Genomic DNA, 26,038 nt, shown 5'->3' with positions numbered 1-26,038 from the left:
TCTTCTTACTGAGCTCATCGTCACCCCAGAAGGAGGAGAAAAGAAAAAAAGTGATGACTGCTTTGGTTTGCGGAAATAGTTGTCGCTTCTCAAAACTTTGATAAATTTACAAAGTTCTCATTTCTGAATGGAGATGCCCTTTAAGTTTTTTTTTTTCAGACTGGAGCCAACTAATCCTCAGGTTATGGATGATGGGTGTTTTATTTCTGTACTAACCGCTATTTTTTTTTTTTAGGAATTTTGCTTGCATCTTCCAAATGAATCACTTTCCTGCTACGCACTTACATAATTAAAACCGTCAGTTCGAATGGCGCAATGAAAGACGACGTTAGTGAATCAAACAGAAAACTTCTGAAAAAAAAAACTTGGCAGCGTTTGGAATACAGAGAGTACTGAATCACTGTCGGCCGCTGGACTCCATCGCATTAACCCTTGCTTCCTGTGTTAGAAGAAAAAACTGCATATAGAGAAATTACTCTGAGAAAGCATTTAACCCTCCACACTCAGAACTCCCCATTATTGCTGTCAGACTATATTTTAAGCAAGATTCACGTGAACAATATTAGGAGTTCATCTTTGAGCCATGTATTAGATGAGTGATCTGGAGTTGACTATGTATAAAGACCTTAACTGACAGCAGCATAGGCAAGGCCATGATGATTATTGGTCCTGGTGCCTAAGGGGTCTAAACCGGGTCCCATTGGCCCATATTAGAAGTCTACTAAAGACTCCACATAGGTACCTGGTGGAGATTTGGGCCCATGAGCTTCAAGTTTCGCCACTGATCATAAGGATCTAGAAAGCTGTTTGGGCTAATTATGGACCATCAAGTGGGGACACATACACACATAATAAGGGTGCAAAAATGAGTTTGTGTGAAACTGGCCCTAGTCTGTGGTCTATCATTGAGCACATGCGTAACGCTGAGTGAGGCCAAGGCGAGACAAAAGGTCAAAACGTTCCGAAGAACAGTATTCTAGAGACCAGTTGTCCCAGGTCTACAATGCTCTTTGGATCACTAAGCCCACAGTCATGTGGGGACATATGTAAGCGAAATAAGGGCACAAAATGCACCAGTATACACTTGTATGAAAATTGGCCATAGTCTGTGGTCCATCATTGTACACACATGTGACGCTGAGTGAGGCCAAAAGGGAGACAAAAGGGAGAAACACCCTGGAGAACTTCATTCTGCATACCAATTGTGCCCGGTCTAGAAAGCTGTTTCGGTCACTAAACCCACAATCAGGTGGGGTCATATGTGGATGCAATAAGGGTGCAAAAATGTGCCAATATATGCTTGTGTGAAACTGGCCGTAGACTGTGGTCCATCTTGGTGCACACATATGACTTTGAGTGAGGCCAAAGAGAGACAAAATGGAGAAACACCCTGAAGAACTTCAATCTGCATACCAGTTGTTCCCGGTCTATAATGCTGTTTCAGTCACTAAACCCACAGTCAGGCGGGGACACATGTGGACACAATAAGGGTGCAAAAATGTGCCAATATATGCTCGTGTGAAACTGGCCATAGACTGTGGCCATCATGGTGCACACATATGAAGACCTCCATTCAAGAGACAAATTTTTTAGGGCCTACAATGCTGTTTGGGTCACTAAGCCAACTGTCAGGTGGGGACATAGACATATGTAGTCATAATAACTCTTAACTCTGCTGCCCGACTAATCCATCTCTCTCCTCGCTACTCCTCCGCTTCCCCCCTCTGCAAATCTCTTCACTGGCTCCCATTCCCTCAGCGTATCCAGTTAAAATTACTAATACTGACCTACAAAGCCATCCATAACCTGTCTCCTCCATATATCTCTGAACTAATCTCCCGATATCTTCCCCCACGTAATCTCCGGTCCTCCCAAGACCTCCTTCTCTCCTCCACACTTATTTGCTCCTCATCCAATCGCCTCCAAGACTTCTCCCGAATATCCCCCATCCTGTGGAACTCTCTGCCCCAACACGTCCGACTATCAACCACATTCGGATCCTTCAGACGGAACCTGAAAACTCATATCTTCAGGAAAGCCTACAGCCTGCACTGACCCCGCTGCCTCCTCATCACTACCGGAGTTACCGCCTCACCAACACCGGAGCTCCTGCAACCCCCAACCTACTGGCTCCTTCCCCATAATCCTGCAGAATGTAAGCCCGCAAGGGCAGGGTCCTTGCCCCTCTGTATCAGTCTGTCATTGTTAGTTTGCTTACTGTAAGTGATATTTGTATTTTGATGGAATCAATGGCGCTATATAAATAAATAATAATAATAAGAGTGCAGAAAATGAGCCAGTATACGCTTGTGTGAAGCTGGTCATAGTTTATGGTCCTCCATAAGAATTTGAATAGGGCCAAGAGTAAAACACTCTTTGATTCTTGAGACCAGTGGACTACTGGCCATTGACAAATTTTCTTTTGACACACTATATACTTAAGGTCCACTCCGCAACTTTTGGAGTTCTCGTAGTAATGAATGGAGGGAAATGCAAATGCACAACCACCTATCCATAACTGATGATGTCTGACAGTGCCTTTTACTAGAGGGAGAACATGAGTTAGGTCCAACAATTTGGTACACTTCTTCTACCCTAAGGATCCTTGAAGTTATTCTCATATATTCAGTGGAAATATGCCATAAACATCCAATAGATGTAAGTCCCACCAATGGCATTCTTGTCGATATGACCATTGAAAATGTAAGAACACCTTCAAGAATCCTTGGAGTAGAAGATGTCCAACACATTGTAGACTGAAACTGATGTTCTCCTTCTTCATAACAATAAAAGAATAATGTCTCTTTGCATGTTTTACTTCAACTATGACCAGGTTACAATCTTGGAAATGGAGAAGTGGCTTATCGACAATCTTAGAATACCAGCTTCTCTAACGTATGGATTAACTCATAAAGTTTAGCACTTTAATCAAGTCTGGAAAGCTGAGTCTGACATTCCTCCAAGCCGGCTACAAGCAAGGCAGATATAAGCCTCAGAATAAATGAATTAGTTGCTCTGTTTGTGAGAGGGAGGAAAGAGGAGGAGCAGCTCCTTGTAGAATGGAAGCAACGCATTTTCAATAGACATTTGTAAATTGGACACTAAAGTGTAAATGGAAAAAAACAGAAGCTCAGGAATAAGTTGGGAGTTATTAAAAACCGTCACCCTGACATCTATGGTGTAGACATCAGTGCCACTTTCATTTTTTGCAAAAATAAAGGCTAATAATCTGCTAATTCTGATCAATCATCCCACTGAATCACTGGAGAGGTGGCTATGCCGAGAGCATCTTTCAGCTATTGGGAAAACATAGGTTCCGCAATCCCTGTTGAAGAATGTACGTAGCCCTCTTCATCGAAACCTATTGGTGTGTCGTAATGAGTTAGAAAAGCACAAATTAGTTCTTTCAAATAAACTGTAATTGAAAAAGATTCTGGGAACCCTGTTCTTATGATGGTGGACAGCCTGCACTCATCAGGATTATATAGCACATCGTCATATAAATAATATATGTCTAACATTGGAATATGCCTTCAAGGGAACCTTCCAGGAGATTCATGCTGCTGAAACAACAATGGCTAAAAATACAGGTGTTTTGGCAAAAAAGATATGTTGAAAAATGAGGCAGTCACGGGAAGAATAGGGTTTTGGCATGAATAGAAGAGTCTGGGCACATGAAGTCTCTGGATGTGCAGAGAAGCATTTAGGCACAAGATATTGACTATAGGCACAGAGAGAAGAGGCCAGGTGAAGGAATAAAAGTCCAGGCACAGGGAGAAGAATCCAGACACAGTGAGAAGATTCTAGGCACAGGGAAAAGAGTACAGGCCCAGAGAGAAAAATCGATACACAACACAGCAAAAAGAGTCCAGGAACAGGAAAAAGAGTATAGGCTCATGGAGAAGAATCAAGACATGGTGAGAAGAGTTCAGGAACAGAGAATAGAGTACAGGTACATGGAGAAGAATCAAGACATGGTGAGAAGAGTTCAGGAACAGAGAAAGAGTACAGGAACATGGAGAAGAATCAAGACATGGTGAGAAGAGTCCAGGCACATGAAAAAAAAGTCCTGGCAAGGGGAGAAGAATTCAAGCATGGGAAGAAGTACCCAGGCATGAGAAAAAGAGTCCAGGCCTGGGGACAAGAGTCCAAGGTAGGTGAGGAAAGCAAAAACACAGGGAGAAGAGTTTAGGAACCAGGAGATAAATCCAGGCACAGGGAGAAGAGTCTTGAAACAGAGAGAAGAGTCCAGGTACAGAAAAAAAAGAGTTCAAGCACAGAAAAAAAGAGTCCAGGCAGAGAAAAAAAGAATCTAGGCACAGGACGAAGAGCCCAGGCACAGGGAGAAGAGTTCAGGCACAACAAAAACAGTCAGGCACAAGAAAAAGAGTCTAGGCACAGAAAAAAAAGAGTCCAGATATGAGGAAAACAGTCCAAGCACAGAGAGAAGTGTCCAGGCACAAGAAAAATAGTTAATGCACAGAGAGAAGAGGACATGAACAGTGAGAATAGTCCAGGCAGAGTGAGAAGAGTCCAGGCACAGAAAGAAGAGTTCATGCAATAGGAGAAGAGTCCAGGCCAAGGAAAAACAGTCCAGGCATAGTGAGAAGAGGGGTGGGGTAAAGGGTCCAGGCACAAGGAGATGGGTCCAGGACCAATGTGAAAATTCTGGGCACAGTGAGAAGAATCCAGGCTCAAGAAAAACAGTGAGGGCACAGGGGGAATAGTCCAGGCCCAGTGAGAAGAATCCAGGCACTGGAAGAAGAGTACAGGCATAGGTCGAGGAGTCTGCTCATGGGTTCACTGGTTTCACCCAACCTAAGTCTCCATTTTCAATTAAGAAGAGACATCAATTAGGCAAGTTCGGTGGCAAAAAGTTAGACCAGTGACTGGAGTTTTCTTCCTATGGATGGCTCATATCTCAAATTACAAAACTCCACTAAGTTTCGGAGTAAAACACAGTTGTTTGTATGTCACGGTGACTGAATTTCGGCCACCGTGATTCACCTGTCATGTTCTCCAAACTCTTTGATTGCTGTGGATGATCAACCTTGGAATGTTTATTTGGTTGTCAGTAAGTGGAGAAGCAAGACTGAAAAAAAAAATTGCATCTTAAATGAAAAATTGTTGGCGTTCTTAGAGAGATTTTTACCAAGATTACAAGTAATTAGCTATTCGAAGTGATATCACGCTGATCGGCAGGGTTTTGAGTTCTGGGATCCGCAAACAAGCAATCCCCTTTCGTAGACAGCAACGCACAGTGGTTGGTTCTCTTTGGCAATCCCAATTTTTTTTAATAAAGCGGCAGCGCATGCATCCAATTCTGGGGGCTTTAGAGGTACCATTCAGATTAAAGGGCACCTGACCCTATCTAGAATTTTCTAGAATAAGGATACACATATTACCTTTTTGTATGAGATGAACATTGTTTTATCGGCCATTGAACGCCAGAGCAACTTGTTTCAGTAACAGAGGGGGTAAATGACTTTAAGCAACTGTCTCCCAGCGATAAGGTGGCTGACTGGCCCCGAAAATCCTCCAGACTAATGAAGAAAGTCAGAAATCCTGCTTGTGGTGCAGAATGTTTCCCTCTGCTTCACACTTACTTCCATGAACAGAAAACTAATTACATTTTGCAGGATTACAGTGTTTTGCGCTCCGCCGGATCACCTCAACCGTGAGAAGTCACCGCTACTATTTAAAATTAAACTTTTTAATTATTTTTTATTAAAGTGGAAGTCTATTTGTCTATTTTGGAAACATCTCATAATGAACTGCCTGCCAGAAGCTGATTTTTAGAGACAGAATATATACTAAAAAAGATAAGAAATACCAGTTTAATGAGTTGTATTATTTAAGCCAAAATATATTCAAGAATTTAAGGAAAAATAAAAAATAATATTTTAATTTTGTATAATAATATATTTATATAATTTGGTTATATATATATATATATATATATATATATATATATATATATATATATATATATATATATATATATATATATGTGTATATTTATATATAAATAAACATTGTGACGCAATCCCTTTGTTTTCCAGTTGTCAGAATTCTCTGGAGGCCATTCATGGTTATCCTGGATCACTCTATACATTAAACTGTGTGGCCCAGTGATATCCAATCTTATATTTTTCCAGCTATTGCAAGACTCCCAGCATAAGACAGTCAGAGCATGTTGGAACATGTTTTATAGCTGCTGGATAGCAACAGCTTGGCGTAAAATGACGTAGGGAGACAGTTGTGATCAGGACTTATCAATCACAGCTCTATTAAACTCTATGGGAATGTCGTCTATGTATCTCCGACACATGGACATTTTTGGGCAGTGAGCCAAAAGGGTATAACTCTTAGTAAGGAGTCCCTGTGATATGTCATATGACGTGAATAGTTGAGATTTGTCAAATATAAGACATCTAGTTTTGGTTAATGATCTCCATACAATTCTATCAGCTGCAACAAATGTGTCTCGACTCATGCACCAAATGTCTCTATAGTGTATATGACAGCTGTTCACCCAACATGACCCCTTCCGGTGATCTGTATGCCGTGTCTGTTGGCGATATGAATAAGCAGGGGTGATTCTGATACTAACTTTATAGTTGATACTTGTGCCGATCTTCATTGCAGATTCATCCTATTCAATACTTTATGAAATCTGCAGTCAACTCTTTAATAAAATCTGCAAGTAACACATGTGGAGTCTATTTCTGACCAAATTCCATAGCGGAACTTTACTTAAAAAACTCCAAAACTCCAAAACTACTAAGTACTGAAAGTTGTAGAAAGTAAAATAGAGGGCCAGATTCATCATCGCAGTTTTTTTGCGTGAACACCTATCAATTAGCGACTTTTTGATTGACGACAAATTTATCAAATTGAACCTTTTCCCAACTTTTCTTTAGCTGTTTAGTTTAGTTTTTTACATTTTTACGTCACTATGGCTTTCTGGATGTTTTAGACTGAGTCACGAAATGCAACTTTAAAAATAAAAATTTGCAGAATTTGATGCATCTCTACTGTAGCCCCTTTGGAGTGATTTTTATGTACGTCAGTAAAAAGTGTCATTTTTTGAGACATATTGACTTTAGACTTTTTGAGCTCAAAAGTAGTATAAATAGTTTAAGGTGGAAACTTGAGAAAAATTCCTGAGTCACGTGTGTCCTTTTAATAAATTTGGTCGAAAAAAAGCAGCAAAAACCACAAGTGAAAAAAAAAAAAAAAATCCTGAATAGTGTGTTTTCTTTTTAATAAATTTGGTGGAAAAAAAGGCAGCAAAAACAACAAGTCAAAAAAGAAAAAAAATATTCCTGAATTCCGTGTGTCCTTTTGATAAATTTGGTGGAAAAAAAAGGCAGCAAAAACCACATGTCAAAAAAAGAAAAAATATTCCTGAATCCTGGGTGTCCTTTTGATAAAAATAAAGATTATTATTATTTTAAATTTGGTGGGAAAAAAAGGCAGCAAAAACAACAAGTCAAAAAAGAAAAAAAATATTCCTGAATCCTGTGTGTCCTTTTAATAAATTTGGTGGAAAAAAAGAAGCAAAAACAACAAGTCAAAAAAGAAAAAAAATATTCCTGAATCCTGTGTGTCCTTTTAATAAATTTGGTGGAAAAAAGGCAGCAAAAAGCACAAGTCAAAAAAGAAAAAAATATTCCTGAATCCTGTGTGTCCTTTTAATAAATTTGATGGAAAAAAAGGCAGCAAAAACCACAAGTCAAAAAAAGAAAAAAATATTCCTGAATCGTGTGTGTCCTTTTAATAAATTTGGTGGAAAAAAAAGTCAGCAAAAACCACAAGTCAAAAAAAGAAAAAAATATTCCTGAATCCTGTGTGTCCTTTTTAATAAATTTGGTGGAAAAAAAAGGCATCAAAAACACAAGTCAAAAAAGTTAAAATTATTCCTGAATCCTGTGTGTCCTTTTAATAAATTTGATGGAAAAAAAGCAGTAAAAAACACAAGAAAAAAAAAAAATCCTGAATCATGTGCGTCCTTTTTAATAAATTTGGTGGAAAAAAGTCAGCAAAAAACACAAGTAAAAAACAAAAAATTATTGAATTGTGTGTGTCCTTAAAAGTCAGCAAAAACCACAAGTCAAAAAAGTAAAAAATATTCCTGAATCGTGTGTGTCCTTTTAATAAATTTGGTTGAAAAAAAAGGCAGCAAAAACCACAAGTCAAAAAATAAAAAAAAATATTCCTGAATAGTGTGTGTCCTTTTGATAAATTTGGTGGGGAAAAAAAAGGCAGAATAAAAGACAAGTATAAAAAAAAAAATTCCTGAATCGTGTGTGTCCTTTTTAATAAATTTGGTGGAAAAAAAAAGCAGCAAAAACCACAAGTCAAAAAAAAAGAAAAGTGACTTAAAAAAATGCAAATTGAAAATTTTTTTATGGAACATTGCCTAAGGGTTTCTTCTGGAAACAGCATCGGAGGTCCTCACTAATAGAAAACAAGCTCATAACAAAAAAGTTTGGTAACTTTTTAATAGTGGGACCGAATCATCAAGACCGGCGTTATTCAATAGGCGTGCTGGAGTCAGACGTTTCGCCTCTTCATGAAACCACAAATCCTATTCTAGTCCCTCCTAGAGTAAGATTTGTGACGTAGCGAACGGCACTGATCCACTTTGTCGGAGCTAGGCGAAACGGGAGTGAAAATTTTAGCGACTTGAATCAAAATCTTAAGATTTTTCAAACCTGTTCACACCAGTATATTTATCTTACTACGAATCAGACATCTGAATGCAAAGCAGCGCTCTCCGCAGCCTGCCAGACAACACAACATGTACACGATTCAGATCTGTCTGCAGCCCTGACGGTGCCAAGGGGCCGCGGTAGCTGCCGGTTGCTGCCAAGTCTAACTGGAACGTTATTACGTGAGTCATTTATCCGCTGCATGAGGTGACTGGTAAATAAAATACTGCGATATCTACACAAAAACAGATGGAGATGCAAATACACGCGGAGCGGAGATCGTCATACCGGATGGAACGCGATATACTGGTGTCAGCCTCGGCGGCTGCGGACCCATGGGCAACAGAGTCCAAGTCACATCCTATTTTTCTTCAATTTATCTTCCTTGTCTTCCAAGAGCTGTTACTTTCTGTATTGATTTTGTATGATTCTGAGAAAGGTCAGAAACCAGGCCAAAACTACACGGTAGGACCTGGTCAACGACCTGAACAGAGCTGGGACCACAGTCTCAAACATTACCGTTAGTAACATTACGCCGTCATAGATTAAAATCCTGTAGGTCCCCCTGATCACACCAGCACATGTCCAGGCCTGTTTGAAGTTAGGCAATGACCATGTGCATGATCCAGAGGAGGCATGGGAGAAGGTCATGTGGTCAGATGAGACCAAAATAGAACTATTTGGTATCAACTTTGGAGGAAGAAGAAGGATGAGTACAATCCAAAGAACACCATCCCAACCATGAAGCATGGTGGGGGAAACATCATACTTTGGGGGTGTTTTTCTGCAAAAGGGGACAGGGCGACTGCACCATATCGAAAGGGAGGATGGATGGGGTCAAGATTTTGGCCAACAACCTCCTTCCCTCAGTAAGAGCATTGAAGATGGGTCCTGGTTGGGTCTTCCATCATGACAATGACCCAAAACATACAGCCAGGGAAACTAAGGATTGGCAACGTAAGAAGCATTTCAAGGTACTGGAGCGTCCTAGCCAGTCTCCAGACCTGAACTCAACAGAAAACCTTTGTTGAAATGTACCTACGATAAAAATTACAGACCTCTCCATTCTTTGTGGGGGGGTGTTATGATTTTCCTAATGGCAGGGAAATCAAAAATAACAAACAGACTAGCTCTCGGGTGATGGAAACTAAAGTGACCGTGACCTGAACCTGACACAACACTGGAAGTAGCCGGGGAGTGTTTCCTACGATGCCCTAGACACCACGCGCCAGCCGGAGATCTAACTACCCCTATCAGAGGAATATTCAGGCCTGCCTTACCTCCAGAGATGAACCCCAAAAGGAGATAGCAGGCCCCCACAAATATTGACGGTGAGTCAAGAGGAAAAGACATACGTAGGATGAACAGCAGATTTAGCACAGTGAGGTCCGCTTACTAGATAGCAGAAGTACAGGAAAGAGTTACTTCACGGTCAACTTCAAAACACTACTCAAAAACACCATCCTGAAATTACTTTAAAACTCCAGTGACAACTCATGCCACTGGAGTGGCAATTTCAGTCCACGAGAGCTTCCAGCTGCAGAGAGTCACATTGCAGATAGCTGGACAAAAAATAACATTAACTAGGAACAAAATTCAACTTAGCTGAACTGGAACTTGAGGCAGGAGAATGCAACAGAATGCTACTGATACATTGTTGGCCGGCATCGGACCAGCAGCCAAGCAGCCTTAAATAGGAAACTCCCCTAATGGGTGTCAACAGGTGATCAAGGATAGAAGAAGGCAAATAAGTGGCAATACCATAAAACACCACCGGGGGAGCCCACAAACAGAATTCACAACAGTACCCCCCCCCCTTAAGGAGGGGGCACCGAACCCTCACCAGAACCACCAGGGCGATCTGGATGAGCACTATGGAATGCACGAACCAAATCAGGAGCATGAACATCAGATGCTGTCACCCAAGAATTATCCTCCTGACCATAGCCTTTCCACTTAACCAGATACTGAAGTTTCCGTCTGGAAACACGGGAGTCCAAGATCTTTTCTACCACATACTCCAACTCACCCTCAACCAGCACAGGAGCAGGAGGATCAGCAGACGGAACAACCGGCACCTCATACCTCCGCAATAATGACCGATGAAAAACATTATGAATAGTAAAAGATGCTGGGAGGTCCAAACGAAAGGACACAGGATTGAGAACCTCCAGAATCCTATAAGGGTCGATAAACCGAGGCTTAAACTTAGGAGACGAGACCTTCATAGGAACAAATCGAGAAGACAACCAAACCAGGTCCCCAACACAAAGACGAGGACCGACACGCCGATGACGATTAGTGAACTGTTGAGTCTTCTCCTGGGACAACTTCAGATTGTCCACAACCTGTCCCCAAATCTGATGCATTCTATCAACCACAGCATCTACTCCAGGACAATCCGAAGATTCCAATTGACCGGACGAAAAGCGAGGGTGAAACCCTGAATTACAAAAAAAATGGAGAAACCAAAGTGGCAGAACTGGCCCGATTGTTAAGGGCAAACTCTGCCAATGGCAAAAAATCAAGCCAATCGTCCTGATCAGCGGACACAAAACACCTCAAGTAAGTCTCCAAGGTCTGATTAGTACGCTCAGTCTGGCCATTAGTCTGAGGATGGAATGCAGACGAAAACGACAAGTCGATGCCCATCCTGGCACAGAACGCCCGCCAAAATCTAGACACAAACTGAGTACCCCTGTCAGAAACTATATTCTCAGGAATACCATGCAAACGCACAACATTCTGAAAAAACAGAGGGACCAGCTCAGAGGAGGAGGGCAATTTGGGCAAAGGTACCAAGTTAACCATCTTGGAAAAACGGTCACACACCACCCAGATGACGGACATCCTACGAGAAACAGGAAGGTCAGAAATAAAGTCCATAGAGATGTGCGTCCAAGGCCTCTTAGGAATAGGCAAGGGCAACAACAACCCGCTGGCCCGGGAACAGCAGGGCTTAGCCCGAGCACAAACATCACAAGACTGCACAAAAATACGTACATCTCGAGACAAGGAAGGCCACCAGAAGGACCTAGACACCAGATCCCTGGTGCCAAAAATTCCAGGATGACCCGCCAACGCGGAAGAGTGAACCTCCGAAATAACTCTACTGGTCCAGTCATCAGGGACAAACAGTCTACCAGGCGGACAGCGATCAGGCCTATCCACCTGAAACTCCTGCAAAGAGCGCCGCAGGTCTGGGGAGACAGCTGACAATATCACCCCATCCTTCAGGATGCCAGTAGGTTCGGAATCACCAGGCGAGTCAGGCTCAAAACTCCTAGAGAGGGCATCCGCCCTCACATTCTTAGACCCAGGCAGATATGAGACCACAAAGTTAAATCGAGAGAAAAACAACGACCAGCGCGCCTGTCTAGGATTCAGACGCCTGGCTGACTCAAGATAAATTAGATTTTTGTGGTCAGTCAAGACCACCACCTGGTGTCTAGCACCCTCAAGCCAATGACGCCACTCCTCAAATGCCCACTTCATGGCCAAGAGCTCCCGATTTCCAACATCATAATTTCGCTCAGCGGGCGAAAACTTTCGAGAGAAAAACGCACATGGTCTCATCACTGAGCAGTCAGGACCTTTCTGCGACAAAACTGCACCTGCTCCGATCTCGGAAGCATCTACTTCAACCTGGAACGGGAGCGAAACATCAGGCTGGCGCAACACAGGAGCAGAAGAAAAGCGGCGCTTAAGCTCCCGAAAGGCCTCCACAGCCGCAGAGGACCAATTAGCAACATCAGCACCCTTCTTGGTCAAATCAGTCAAAGGTTTAGCAATGGCAGAAAAACCCGCTATGAATCGGCGATAGAAATTAGCAAATCCCAAGAATTTCTGAAGACTCTTTAGAGAAGTAGGTTGTATCCAATCACAAATAGCCTGAACCTTAACAGGGTCCATCTCCATAGATGAAGGGGAAAAAATATATCCCAGAAAGGAAATTCTCTGAACCCCAAAAATACACTTTGAGCCCTTCACAAATAGAGAATTAGCTCGTAAAACCTGAAAAACTCTCCTGACCTGTTGAACATGAGATTCCCAGTCCTCCGAAAAAATCAAAATATCATCCAAATACACAATCATAAATTTATCCAGATATTCACGGAAAATATCGTGCATAAAGGACTGAAAAACGGAAGGGGCATTCGCGAGACCGAAAGGCATTACCAAATACTCAAAATGGCCTTCAGGCGTATTAAATGCGGTCTTCCACTCATCCCCCTGCTTAATCCGCACCAAATTATACGCACCACGTAGATCGATCTTAGTGAACCACTTTGCCCCCTTTATGCGAGCAAAAAGATCAGTCAGTAAAGGTAACGGGTACTGGTATTTAACAGTAATCTTATTCAGAAGTCGATAGTCGATACAAGGTCTCAATGAACCATCCTTTTTACCCACAAAGAAAAACCCTGCCCCCAATGGAGACAAAGAGGGGCGAATATGACCCTTTTCTAAAGATTCTCTGATATACTCCCGCATAGCAGTATGTTCAGGTACAGACAAATTAAACAAGCGACCCTTAGGAAATTTACTACCGGGAATCAACTCAATAGCGCAGTCACACTCTCTGTGAGGGGGGAGAGAATCAGTTTTAGGCTCCTGAAAGACATCATAAAAATCTGACAGAAATGCTGGGATCTCAGAGGGAGTAGATGAAGAAATGGGAACCAAAGGTGCATCCCCATGAATCCCCCGACATCCCCAGCTCAGCACAGACATTGATCTCCAGTCCAAGACTGGATTATGAATTTGTAACCATGGTAATCCAAGTACTAATACGTCATGTAGATTATATAACACAAGGAAACGAATAATCTCCTGATGGTCTGGGGAAAGATGCATAGTCACTTGTGTCCAATATTGTAGTTTATTGCTAGCCAAAGGTGTAGAATCAATACCCTTTAAGGGAATAGAAACCTCCAGAGGCTCTAAATCAAACCCACAACGCTTGGCAAAGGACCAATCCATGAGACTCAGAGCGGCGCCAGAATCCACATAAGCATCCACAGTAACAGATGATAAAGTACAAATCAATGTCACGGACAAAAGAAATTTAGACTGCAAGGTACCCATAGAAAAAGATTTATCAACCTTTTTATCAACCTTCTTTATGCGTTTAGAGCATGCTGATATAACATGAGCTGGATCTCCACAATAGAAGCACAACCCATTTTTGCGCCTGTAATTCTGTCGTTCGCCTCTAGACAATACACTATCGCATTGCATATGCTCTGGTGCCTTTTCAGAGGTCACCGCCAAATGATGCACAGGTTTTTGCTCAGAAGATACCGCCATATGGTGCACAGGTTTTTGCTCAGAAGATACCGCCATATGGTGCACAGATTTTTGCTCAGAAGATACCGCCATATGGTGCACAGATTTGCGCTCCCGTAAACGCCGATCAATCTGGATAGCCAATTTCATGGCATCATTCAGACCTGTAGGCACAGGGAACCCCACCATGACATCCTTCACGGCATCAGAGAGACCTTCTCTGAAATTAGCTGCTAGAGCGCACTCATTCCATTTAGTAAGTACCGACCATTTACGAAATTTCTGGCAGTATATCTCAGCTTCATCTTGCCCTTGGGAAAGAGCTATCAAGGCTTTCTCAGCCAAAATCTCTAAATTAGGTTCTTCATAAAGCAACCCCAAAGCCAGAAAAAACGCATCTACATTTAATAACGCAGGATCCCCTGGCGACAATGCAAATGCCCAACTTTGTGGGTCACCCCGTAATAGAGAAATAACAATTTTAACCTGTTGCGCAGGATCACCAGCAGAGTGAGATTTCAGAGACAAAAACAATTTACAATTCTCTCTGAAATTCAAAAAACGGGATCTGTCTCCGGTAAAAAATTCAGGCATAGGGATCTTAGGTTCAGACATTGGAGCACGTATAACAAAATCTTGTAAGTTCTGGACCTTTGAAGCCAGGTTATTCAGACCTGCAACCAACCTCTGTGGATCCATGATTCAAACAGGTGTAACCAAAGCCATTCAAAGATTAAGAGGAGAGGAGAAAAAAAAAAAAGGCTGAAGACTGCAGTTTAAGCAAGGAATACAAATAAGCACTAAGGTGCACTTTCCAAACACAGAAGGAAAAAAAAACCTTTTCATATCCTTTCCTGCTTTAGTGCATAGTTTTAACACATGGGGCCGGCCAAACTGTTATGATTTTCCCAATGGCAGGGAAATCAAAAATAACAAACGGACTAGCTCTCGGGTGATGGAAACTAAAGTGACCGTGACCTGAACCTGACACAACACTGGAAGTAGCCGGGGAGTGTTTCCTACGATGCCCTAGACACCACGCGCCAGCCGGAGATCTAACTACCCCTATCAGAGGAATATTCAGGCCTGCCTTACCTCCAGAGATGAACCCCAAAAGGAGATAGCAGCCCCCCACAAATATTGACTGTGAGTCAAGAGGAAAAGACATACGTAGGATGAACAGCAGATTTAGCACAGTGAGGTCCGCTTACTAGATAGCAGAAGTACAGGAAAGAGTTACTTCACGGTCAACTTCAAAACACTACTCAAAAACACCATCCTGAAATTACTTTAAAACTCCAGTGACAACTCATGCCACTGGAGTGGCAATTTCAGTCCACGAGAGCTTCCAGCTGCAGAGAGTCACATTGCAGATAGCTGGACAAAAAATAACATTAACTAGGAACAAAATTCAACTTAGCTGAACTGGAACTTGAGGCTGGAGAATGCAACAGAATGCTACTGATACATTGTTGGCCGGCATCGGACCAGCAGCCAAGCAGCCTTAAATAGGAAACTCCCCTAATGGGTGTCAACAGGTGATCAAGGATAGAAGAAGGCAAATAAGTGGCAATACCATAAAACACCACCGGGGGAGCCCACAAACAGAATTCACAACAGGGGGGCAAACTTGCAAAATTGGCAGTGTATCAAATACTTATTTTCCCCATTGTATGCAAATATATATGTATATATAAAGGATTAAAAATAATCAAAGCAATAATTAGAAAGTAACATAAAATTTAAATGCATATTATATTAAAAATAATTAAATAATATTTATATATGATATATTAAAAATAATCACAAAGTACTAATTAAGAATGATTATATATATATATATATATATATATATATATATATATATATATATATATATATATATATATATATATATATATATATATGTGTGTATATATATTTTTTTTTTCCGGGCCCCCCAGGGGACTTCAGCTTGTCGCTACTTGTACAATTTAATGCAATACTGTAAGATTATAATGTGTTGTAAAATGACTTTTCTCCCTATGAAACCAAGGCACAGGCTCAAAGGTGCACAAATGTGTCAAGGAAGGGGGTCTCCAATAGACCCCCGAGCTGCCTTGACAATGCCATAGGCACCCAATAATCATGTTGCAGGGAGGCCAATGGGGGGTTAGAATGGACACCTTTCTACTTCTTCCATGATTTCATGATTGATAGCGGTATCTAAGGGGTTGGACTACTGCTAGGTCCGTTCACAGCTGATACGACCCCGGTGCCGGTCGTATTACACAGCCAGCGCTGTATGCAGTGGGCGCTGCTTCTGAATCCTCTCCATACACAATCTGGCATCCCAGGTGCCGCGGGCCCCAGAACTTACCTGGATTTACCAGGTGATACCGACGACTATGCCCTGAGTCGGGTCTGTTGTTTTACATAGGTCTGCAGCTAATCCAACTGCGGCGTAAAGCTCTGCTACATCAGTGTTGCCGTCTATTGATCTACTTATATCTTGGCGCTGAAGAGGAATGTTATATAGATAAAGAAGAGCAAATAGAAGTGTTATCTCGTACTTTGCTCCATATTCTTAGCTGTGAAAGTCTCATTTATGACTCTGATTCATTTACACTACTCTGAGAGGATTAAGTGGGGCTGAACTTTGACCTTGGAAAGGGTCAGAATTGTGTGTGATTACAGCGATCACAAGATCATAAAACCAGTTCAACTGCAACTCTTAATCAGTGAGGCTACATATCTGAGCCTTCTTAAAAGGGGCCTGTCACTTACCATAAATATGCAATTTTTTTTCCTGCTGTAAATGCCGCTGTTCTCCTGAATCCGGCAATGTCTTTCTTTTTTTCCTGCGCCTCTCCGTTCCTGAGATACGGCCTCCTCTTCCCTGTGTACAAATCTAGTCTTTTAAGCAAGGTGGGCGTGATCCTCATTTCTTGTCCTGCAGACCACGCCCACTTAGTTAAAGAGCCTACATTTGCATGCAGGGAAGAAGGGGCCATATCTCAGGAATGGAGAGGAGCAGGAACAAAAGAAAAACATCGCCGGATTCAGGAGAACAACGGCAATCACACCAGGTAAAAAGAAAAAAAAAATCACATATTTATGACAAGTAACAGGTCACTCCTTTTCTATATGACCTGCCAGGGATCCCTCAGTATTAGACAAACCTGATAGCAGCTGCAAGTAGGATCTCTCTCTCTCAGAAGGACTGGTAGGGACAATGAATGAGATTTCTGAAAATTTCTACCAGAAAAATTCCACTGTTGCCCATAGCAACTAATACAATTTTTTTTTTTTTTAAAGTGCTCTTGAAAAATTAAAGGTGGGCTGCAATTGGCTGCTATGGTCCAGTCAGCAGAACAGCCCGCAATCTAGGCGTTTTTCACTTGCTATAACGACAATGAAAAATTCCACAACCTCCTACAAACCCCAGGATTACAATCCTTACTGTATTTACTGTATTTACCAGCTGTCAGTGAATGACAATATTCTCCTCTACATTTCTGGGGTGAAATCATTCATGAAAAAAAGTGCTGTTCATGTTCACATATACAGAGCTGGCTACAAGCGAGAGGATGCCCTGGTACATTGTAACAAACCCTGCGCTGTGTACATAAGAGGACAGCGGTGCTAGAACGACCGAACCATAAGTTACTGAGTGCACTGTCCAATATCAGAGAGAGGAGGAGCGAGAACTCACACTGCTCCAACGACAAAGGGTCATATGTACCCCAGGGAGAAGAGAACCAAAGAATAGTCATCACACAGGGTATTAGCTATTATCTATCTATTATCTATCTATTATCTATCTCTGTTATCTATCTATCTATCTATATATTATCTATCTATTATCTATCTATTATCTATCTCTGTTATCTATCTATTATCTATCTATCTATCTATCTATCTATCTATCTATCTATTATCTATTCTATCTATCTATCTATTATCTATCTATTTATCTATCTATTTATCTATCTAAGAAATAGAAAAATAGAGCAGCACATTCAGCATGGAAAGAATCTGGGTGCAGTGGTCTATCATCTATTATCTATCTATCTATTATCTATCTATTATCTATGTATTATCTATCTATTATCTATCTATTATCTATTATCTATCTATTATCTATCTATTATCTATGTATTATCTATCTATTATCTATCTATCTATCTATCTATCTATTATCTATCTATCTATCTATCTATCTATCTATCTATCTATCTATCTATCTATTATCTATTATCTATCTATTATCTATATATCTATCTATTATCTATCTATTATCTATCTATCTATCTATCTATCTATCTATCTATCTATCTATCTATCTATCTATCCATAGTGATGCTATAAATCATGACGACACATAATATCGCGTTCTATGATGGCTCCTCGGTCACAGTGGTCCCCGGGCTGCGGATCTCGGTCCACTCCGCCGCTCCGGCTCTTCCCTCCGGTAGATGACATCTATGACACATCTATGACTAGGTGAGGGGACATGTTGGCTCTTACCTGTTCCAGGTGGCGTTGGAGCCGGCTCTCTTCTGCTGCGTCCCTCGCTCTTCCTGCTCTCTCTTGCCCAGGTCACTGAGGCTGGGTGAACTCATGAATTTCGACCTGCGGAGAGTCCTCATAGTCAGCCTGAGTCTGAGCATTCGCGAATGACTAATAATCCTGCCAGATCACTCGCTTTGCATTGAGAAAAAAAAAAAAAAGAGGCAAGGCAAAGATGTCTCAACACAGCCCAGCCGGGGCAGGAGCAGTCCCTAGTACTGCACCATACAGCAGCATGACTCCGCATCGGAGCATTGTGCCCTGGACGACTCCCTCCAAACCGCAAAAACGACACCCTGGGTGTCACACATGTAACTGCAACCCCTGCACCCACTATAGTTACACCCCAGAGCTGAACTCTGCCTTCAGTCACTGAAGTTGAGTTCCTGACTCTTCGTAAGTTTTTTTCTTAAAGTGACGGAAGCGAAAGAAAAAGAAGAGGAAGAAAAAAAAAAGAGTTTCGCCACCGGCAGAGATAGAGCGCAGACATAGAAAATCGCAAAACTCTGCACCGACTGCGTCCAAAGGAGAAGAAACAGAGAAATTCAGGACAAAAGATGGAGAAGAGTCCGGAAGAAGAGGGCGAGAGGATGGCAGGAATGAGGGGAAAGTCTCCCCTGTATTCAGTGCCAGCCGGGAATTTACATCTCAATGGTGACTGGGAGAACGTTACTTAACCTCTAATATCCCACAAGAGAAACTACTTCCAGGGAATAGGAATCATTCAGTAATTTCCATAAAGGGAATGCTAACCCTTTAACACCTCTTCTTTAATCTAAATAGATAAAAAAAAAAATCAGCGCTTTTTTAAAAGGAATGTATCATCACAAAATGTACAGAAGGAGGAGGAGGTGAGCTGTGACATCACCTATTGTGAATGGTGGATCCTGTGTTATCTACTGTATATAGAGGTGTTATCAGTCATTGTACAGGAGGAGGAGGAGGTGAGCTGTGACATCACCTATTGTGAATGGTGGATCCTGTGTTATCTACTGTATATAGAGGTGTTATCAGTCATTGTACAGGAGGAGGAGGTAAGCTGTGACATCACCTATTGTGAATGGTGGATCCTGTGTTATCTACTGTATATAGAGGTGTTATCAGTCATTGTACAGGAGGAGGAGGTGAGCTGTGACATCACCTATTGTGAATGGTGGATCCTGTGTTATCTGTACAGGAGGAGGAGGTGAGCTGTGACATCACCTATTGTGAATGGTGGATCCTGTGTTATCTACTGTATATAGAGGTGTTATCAGTCATTGTACAGGAGGAGGAGGTAAGCTGTGACATCACCTATTGTGAATGGTGGATCCTGTGTTATCTACTGTATATAGAGGTGTTATCAGTCATTGTACAGGAGGAGGAGGTGAGCTGTGACATCACCTATTGTGAATGGATGATCCTGTGTTATCTACTGTATATAGAGGTGTTATCAGTCATTGTACAGGAGGAGGAGGTGAGCTGTGACATCACCTATTGTGAATGGTGGATCCTGTGTTATCTACTGTATATAGAGGTGTTATCAGTGATTGTACAGGAGGAGGAGGAGGAGGTGAGCTGTGACATCACATATTGTGAATGGTGGATCCTGTGTTATCTACTGTATATAGAGGTGTTATCAGTCATTGTACAGGAGGAGGAGGTGAGCTGTGACATCATGTATTGTGAATGGTGGATCCTGTGTTATCTACTGTATATAGAGGTGTTATCAGTGATTGTACAGGAGGAGGAAGAGGAGGTGAGCTGTGACATCATGTATTGTGAATGGTGGATCCTGTGTTATCTACTGTATATAGAGGTGTTATCAGTCATTGTACAGGAGGAGGAGGTGAGCTGTGACATCACCTATTGTGAATGGTGGATCCTGTGTTATCTACTGTATATAGAGGTGTTATCAGTCATTGTACAGGAGGAGGAGGCGAGCTGTGACATCATGTATTGTGAATGGTGGATCCTGTGTTATCTACTGTATATAGAGGTGTTATCAGTGATTGTACAGGAGGAGGAAGAGGAGGTGAGCTGTGACATCATGTATTGTGAATGGTGGATCCTGTGTTATCTACTGTATATAGAGGTGTTATCAGTCATTGTACAGGAGGAGGAGGTGAGCTGTGACATCACCTATTGTGAATGGTGGATCCTGTGTTATCTACTGTATATAGAAGTGTTATCAGTCATTGTACAGGAGGAGGAGGTGAGCTGTGACATCGCCTATTGTGAATGGTGGATCCTGTGTTATATACTGTATATAGAGGTGTTATCAGTCATTGTACTGGAGGAGGTGGTGGGCTGTGACATCGCCTATTGTGAATAGTGGATCCTGTGTTATCTACTGTATATAGAGGTGTTATCAGTCATTGTACAGGAGGAGGAGGAGGTGAGCTGTGACATCACCCATTGTGAATGGTGGATTCTGTGCTATATAGAGGTGTTACCTATAATTGTAATCCTGTCTCTACTTATAAGGAGCTTGCTGAAAACTCTTCCTGAAAAGACAGGAAGTTTTAGTCTAAAAAGCCCTGCTAGGTGGAGCTTAGGAGCCTAGTGCATACTGGTTATACACTGAAGTTAATGACCATCCTGTCTGCAGTGAGCTCCCTCTAGTGGTGACTATAGGAAGCCAGGTACTTGTAATACAGCAGTGATCTGACTTTTATACTGATATATTACACCACTGATGCGGTAAACCATGGACAGTTACTGTAAGCTGTTTCTTACATTTCTTCATTTTTTGGAGAGCTGAATAATATGTAATATGGCTGCACTTGCAGTTTAGTTTCCTTGGTACTTTCATCAGGTCTTTGCTGATGTGAGGTTCTGCCCAAAAAATAAAAATGGAAATGCCTGGCACTATTACTGGGAGACTCCTGATGATACCAGTGGCTATAACTAACACTGATTATGGGGCAACTTGCTGTCACTCTGGTTGGGGCTGTTATGGGGTAACTATTTATCATCACTATTTATGGGACATTCGAGGTATTACTATTTATACAACTCTGTGTTTGCCGCTGTTGTGGAGACCCTCTGGATAGCATTTTATGGGGGTACTCTGGCTATGTCAAAGCACTGTTGCCCATAGCAACCAGTAAGCTGATGCTCATTTTACCACTGCAGCCTAGAAAATGAAAGCTGCTGTGTGATTGGCTGCTCTGAGTAACATGGACGTCTCAGGTCTCAGAAGAGATGAGCGGAGATCAAAGAAGAGAGTTGTTGAATTCAAGGAGGAAATGGTGACGATGTGCGAGGCCTGAGGTGAGCGCCCGCCATACGTGAGGACCCACCCAGAGACGTGCGAGACCTCGTGTAATGTCAGCATGCAACACTCAGCCGCACATTCCACCATGTATGACTGTACCGTACACGACAATGGAGACCGCCCCGAGGTATGCAGCATGAGGGAACATCGCAGCACACCTCAGCTGCTGCAGAACATCACAGTACACCTCAGTTGCTGCAGAACATCACAATAAATCTCAGCAGCTGCAGAACCTCATAATACAACTCAGCTGCTGCAGAACATCATAATACACCTCAGCTGCTGCAGATCCTCATAATACACCTCAGCTGCTGCAGAACAGTATAATACACCTCAGCTGCTGCAGAACATCATAATACACCTCAGCTGCTGCAGAACATCACAATACACCTCAGCTGCTGCAGAACATCATAATACACTTCAGCTGCTGTAGAACATAATACATCTCAACTGCTGCAGAACCTCATGATACACCTCAGCTGCTGCAGAGCCTCATAATACAGCTCAGCTGCTGCAGAACCTCATAAAACACCACAGCTGCTGCAAACATCATAATACACCTCAGCTGCTGTAGAACCTCATAATACACCTCAGCTGCTGCAGAACTCCACCATATACCTCAGCTGCTGAAGAACAACATAATAAACCTCAGCTGCTGTAGAAACCTATAATACACCTCAGCTACAGCAGAACCTCATAATACAACTCAGCTGCTGCAGAACCTCATAATATATCTCAGCTGATGCTGAATTATGTAGACATAGATAGTACTTCCTCCCTGCCTCTCACTATAAATTATATAGACACAGATAGTATTTCCTCCTTGTCTCTCCCTATAAATTATGTAGATGCAGATAGCACTTCCTCCCTGCCTCTCCCTATAAATTATATAGACACAGATAGTATTTCCTCTTTGTCTCTACCTATAAATTATATAGACACAGACAGTACTTCCTCCCTGTCTCTCCCTATACATTATATAGACACAGATATTATTTCCTCTTTGTCTCTCCCTATAAATTATGTAGACACAGATAGTACTTCCTCCCTGTCTCTCCTTATAAATTATTTAGAAGCAGGTAGTACTTCCTCCCTGTCTCTCCCTATAAATTATATAGACACAGATAGTATTTCCTCTTTGTCTCTCCCTATACATTATATAGACACAGATAGTATTTCCTCTTTGTCTCTACCTATAAATTATATAGACACAGACAGTACTTCCTCCCTGTCTCTCCCTATACATTATATAGACACAGATATTATTTCCTCTTTGTCTCTCCCTATAAATTATGTAGACACAGATAGTACTTCCTCCCTGTCTCTCCTTATAAATTATTTAGAAGCAGGTAGTACTTCCTCCCTGTCTCTCCCTATAAATTATATAGACACAGATAGTACTTCCTCCCTGTCTCTCCCTATAAATTATATAGACACAGACAGTACTTCCTCCCTGTCTCTCCCTATAAATTATATAGACACAGACAGTACTTCCTCCCTGTCTCTCCCTATACATTATATAGACACAGATATTATTTCCTCTTTGTCTCTCCCTATAAATTATGTAGACACAGATAGTACTTCCTCCCTGTCTCTCCTTATAAATTATTTAGAAGCAGGTAGCACTTCCTCCCTGTCTCTCCCTATAAATTATATAGACACAGATAGTACTTCCTCCCTGTCTCTCCCTATAAATTATATAGACACAGACAGTACTTCCTCCCTGTCTCTCCCTATAAATTATATAGACACAGACAGTACTTCCTCCCTGTCTCTCCCTATAAATTATATAGAAATGCATGTACAACATGTCCTGGCTTCACCCGTTAATAAGGGCCACCTGATTCACGCCTGTTTCTTCACAGAATGATTGACCTCACTAATTGGACTTCACACTGCTATTATTTTGACAACATCCCCTTTCAATTAATTATTCTAATACACAGACTCAAAAAACTACAGGTCATGAATGCAGAGTCTGTTTGGTTTCTTAGAATTATACTGCACCAACTGGTAAATTGTTTGACATGTGGTAATATCATTTATACCAAAAACAGTGATTAATCTGGTTAGTCATATTGGACTGCTATTATTTGGAACACTATTGTATATAGTACTTCCTTCCTGTCTCTCCTTATAAATTATTTAGATACAGATAGTACTTCCTTCCTGTCTCTCCCTATAAATTATTTAGATACAGATAGTACTTCCTCCCTGTCTCTTCTATAAGTTACTTAGATACAGATAGTACTTCCTTCCTGTCTCTCCTTATAAATTATTTAGATACAGATAGTACTTCCTTCCTGTCTCTCCCTATAAATTATTTAGATACAGATAGTACTTCCTCCCTGTCTCTTCTATAAGTTACTTAGATACAGATAGTACTTCCTTCCTGTCTCTCCTTATAAATTATTTAGATACAGATAGTACTTCCTCCCTGTCTCTCCCTATAAGTTACTTAGATACAGATAGTACTTCCTTCCTGTCTCTCCTTATAAATTATTTAGATACAGATAGTACTTCCTCCCTGTCTCTCCCTATAAATTATTTAGATACAGATAGTACTTCCTTCCTGTCTCTCCTTATAAATTATTTAGATACAGATAGTACTTCCTTCCTGTCTCTCCTTATAAATTATTTAGATACAGATAGTACTTCCTTCCTGTCTCTCCCTATAAATTATTTAGATACAGATAGTACTTCCTGTTATGACCCCAATGGCGAGGGTCTCAGAGGAACGTGGAAGTCTGCAGAATACAAAAATCCAGCTCATAGGGCAGTGGTAGCTGGGTTGACCATATATCTACTCCTAACGCCAACACTAGAAGTAGCCGGGGATCATTCCTACGTTGATTCTAGATGACACGCTCCAGCCGGAGAATCTAGCTACCCCTAGTAGAGGAAAACAAAAGACCTTTCTTGCCTCCAGAGAAGGGGACCCCAAAGCTGGATAGAAGCCCCCCACAAATAATAACGGTGAGGTAAGAGGAAATGACAAACACAGAAATGAACCAGGTTTAGCACAGAGAGGCCCGCTAACTGATAGCAGAATAAAGAAAGGTAACTTATATGGTCAACAAAAACCCTATCAAAATCCACACTGGAAATTCAAGAACCCCCGAACCGCCTAACGGTCCGGGGGGAGAACACCAGCCCCCTAGAGCTTCCAGCAAAGGTCAGGATATATATTTGGAACAAGCTGGACAAAAATACAAAACCAAAACAAAATAGCAAAAAGCAAAAAGCGGACTTAGCTGATATAACTGGAACCAGGATCAGTAGACAAGAGCACAGCAGACTAGCTCTGATAACTACGTTGCCAGGCATTGAACTGAAGGTCCAGGGAGCTTAAATAGCAACACCCTTAACTAACGACCCAGGTGCGGATAAAAGGAATGACAGAAAAACCAGAGTCAAAAAACTAGTAACCACTAGAGGGAGCAAAAAGTAAATTCACAACAGTACCCCCCCCTTAGTGAGGGGTCACCGAACCCTCACCACGACCACCAGGGCGATCAGGATGAGCGGCATGAAAGGCACGAACTAAATCGGCCGCATGAACATCAGAGGCGACCACCCAGGAATTATCCTCCTGACCATAGCCCTTCCACTTGACCAGGTACTGAAGCCTCCGCCTGGAGAGGCGAGAATCCAAGATCTTCTCCACCACGTACTCCAACTCGCCCTCAACCAACACCGGAGCAGGAGGCTCAGCAGAAGGAACTATAGGCACAATGTACCGCCGCAACAAGGACCTATGAAATACATTGTGAATAGCAAACGACACAGGAAGATCCAGACGAAAAGATACAGGATTAAGGATTTCCAATATCTTGTAAGGCCCAATAAAACGAGGTTTAAATTTGGGAGAGGAGACCTTCATAGGAACAAAGCGGGAAGAAAGCCATACCAAATCCCCAACGCGTAGTCGGGGACCCACACCGCGGCGGCGGTTGGCAAAGCGCTGAGCCCTCTCCTGTGACAACTTCAAGTTGTCCACCACATGATTCCAGATCCGCTGCAACCTATCCACCACAGAATCCACCCCAGGACAGTCAGAAGGCTCCACATGACCCGAAGAAAAGCGAGGATGGAAACCAGAGTTGCAGAAAAAAGGCGAAACCAAGGTGGCGGAACTAGCCCGATTATTAAGGGCAAACTCAGCCAACGGCAAGAATGTCACCCAATCGTCCTGATCAGCAGAGACAAAACACCTCAAATA

General features: G+C 41.9%; 1 protein-coding gene and 1 long non-coding RNA gene across 7 annotated transcripts in view; one reads left to right on the top strand and one right to left on the bottom strand.

Annotated features, from left to right (window-relative positions):
- The window catches only part of LOC143776836 (uncharacterized), a 60,648-nt gene extending 58,991 nt beyond the window's left edge, over positions 1–1,657 (top strand). The window contains exon 3 of the long non-coding RNA XR_013215924.1: positions 236–1,657. This is a non-coding gene — a long non-coding RNA (uncharacterized LOC143776836). The remainder of the gene's footprint in view (positions 1–235) is intronic.
- Positions 1–26,038, bottom strand: part of ARHGAP8 (Rho GTPase activating protein 8) — a 191,652-nt gene that overhangs the window by 112,872 nt on the left and 52,742 nt on the right. For 3 of the 6 annotated variants that reach the window (XM_077266613.1, XM_077266614.1, XM_077266612.1), the window contains one exon: positions 18,516–18,620. In XM_077266613.1, coding sequence (XP_077122728.1) covers positions 18,516–18,610 — 95 coding nt within the window. In that variant the 5' untranslated portion in view covers positions 18,611–18,620. Of the gene's footprint in view, positions 1–16,365; positions 16,460–18,515; positions 19,116–26,038 lie in introns of those variants that run through there. The other 3 variants (XM_077266616.1, XM_077266611.1, XM_077266615.1) reach the window with 3 other exon arrangements.

Source organism: Ranitomeya variabilis, chromosome 5, assembly GCF_051348905.1.
Source record: "Ranitomeya variabilis isolate aRanVar5 chromosome 5, aRanVar5.hap1, whole genome shotgun sequence".
In the NCBI taxonomy this organism is placed as follows: Eukaryota; Metazoa; Chordata; class Amphibia; order Anura; family Dendrobatidae; genus Ranitomeya; species Ranitomeya variabilis.
This window is presented reverse-complemented; position numbering and strand designations above follow the sequence as displayed.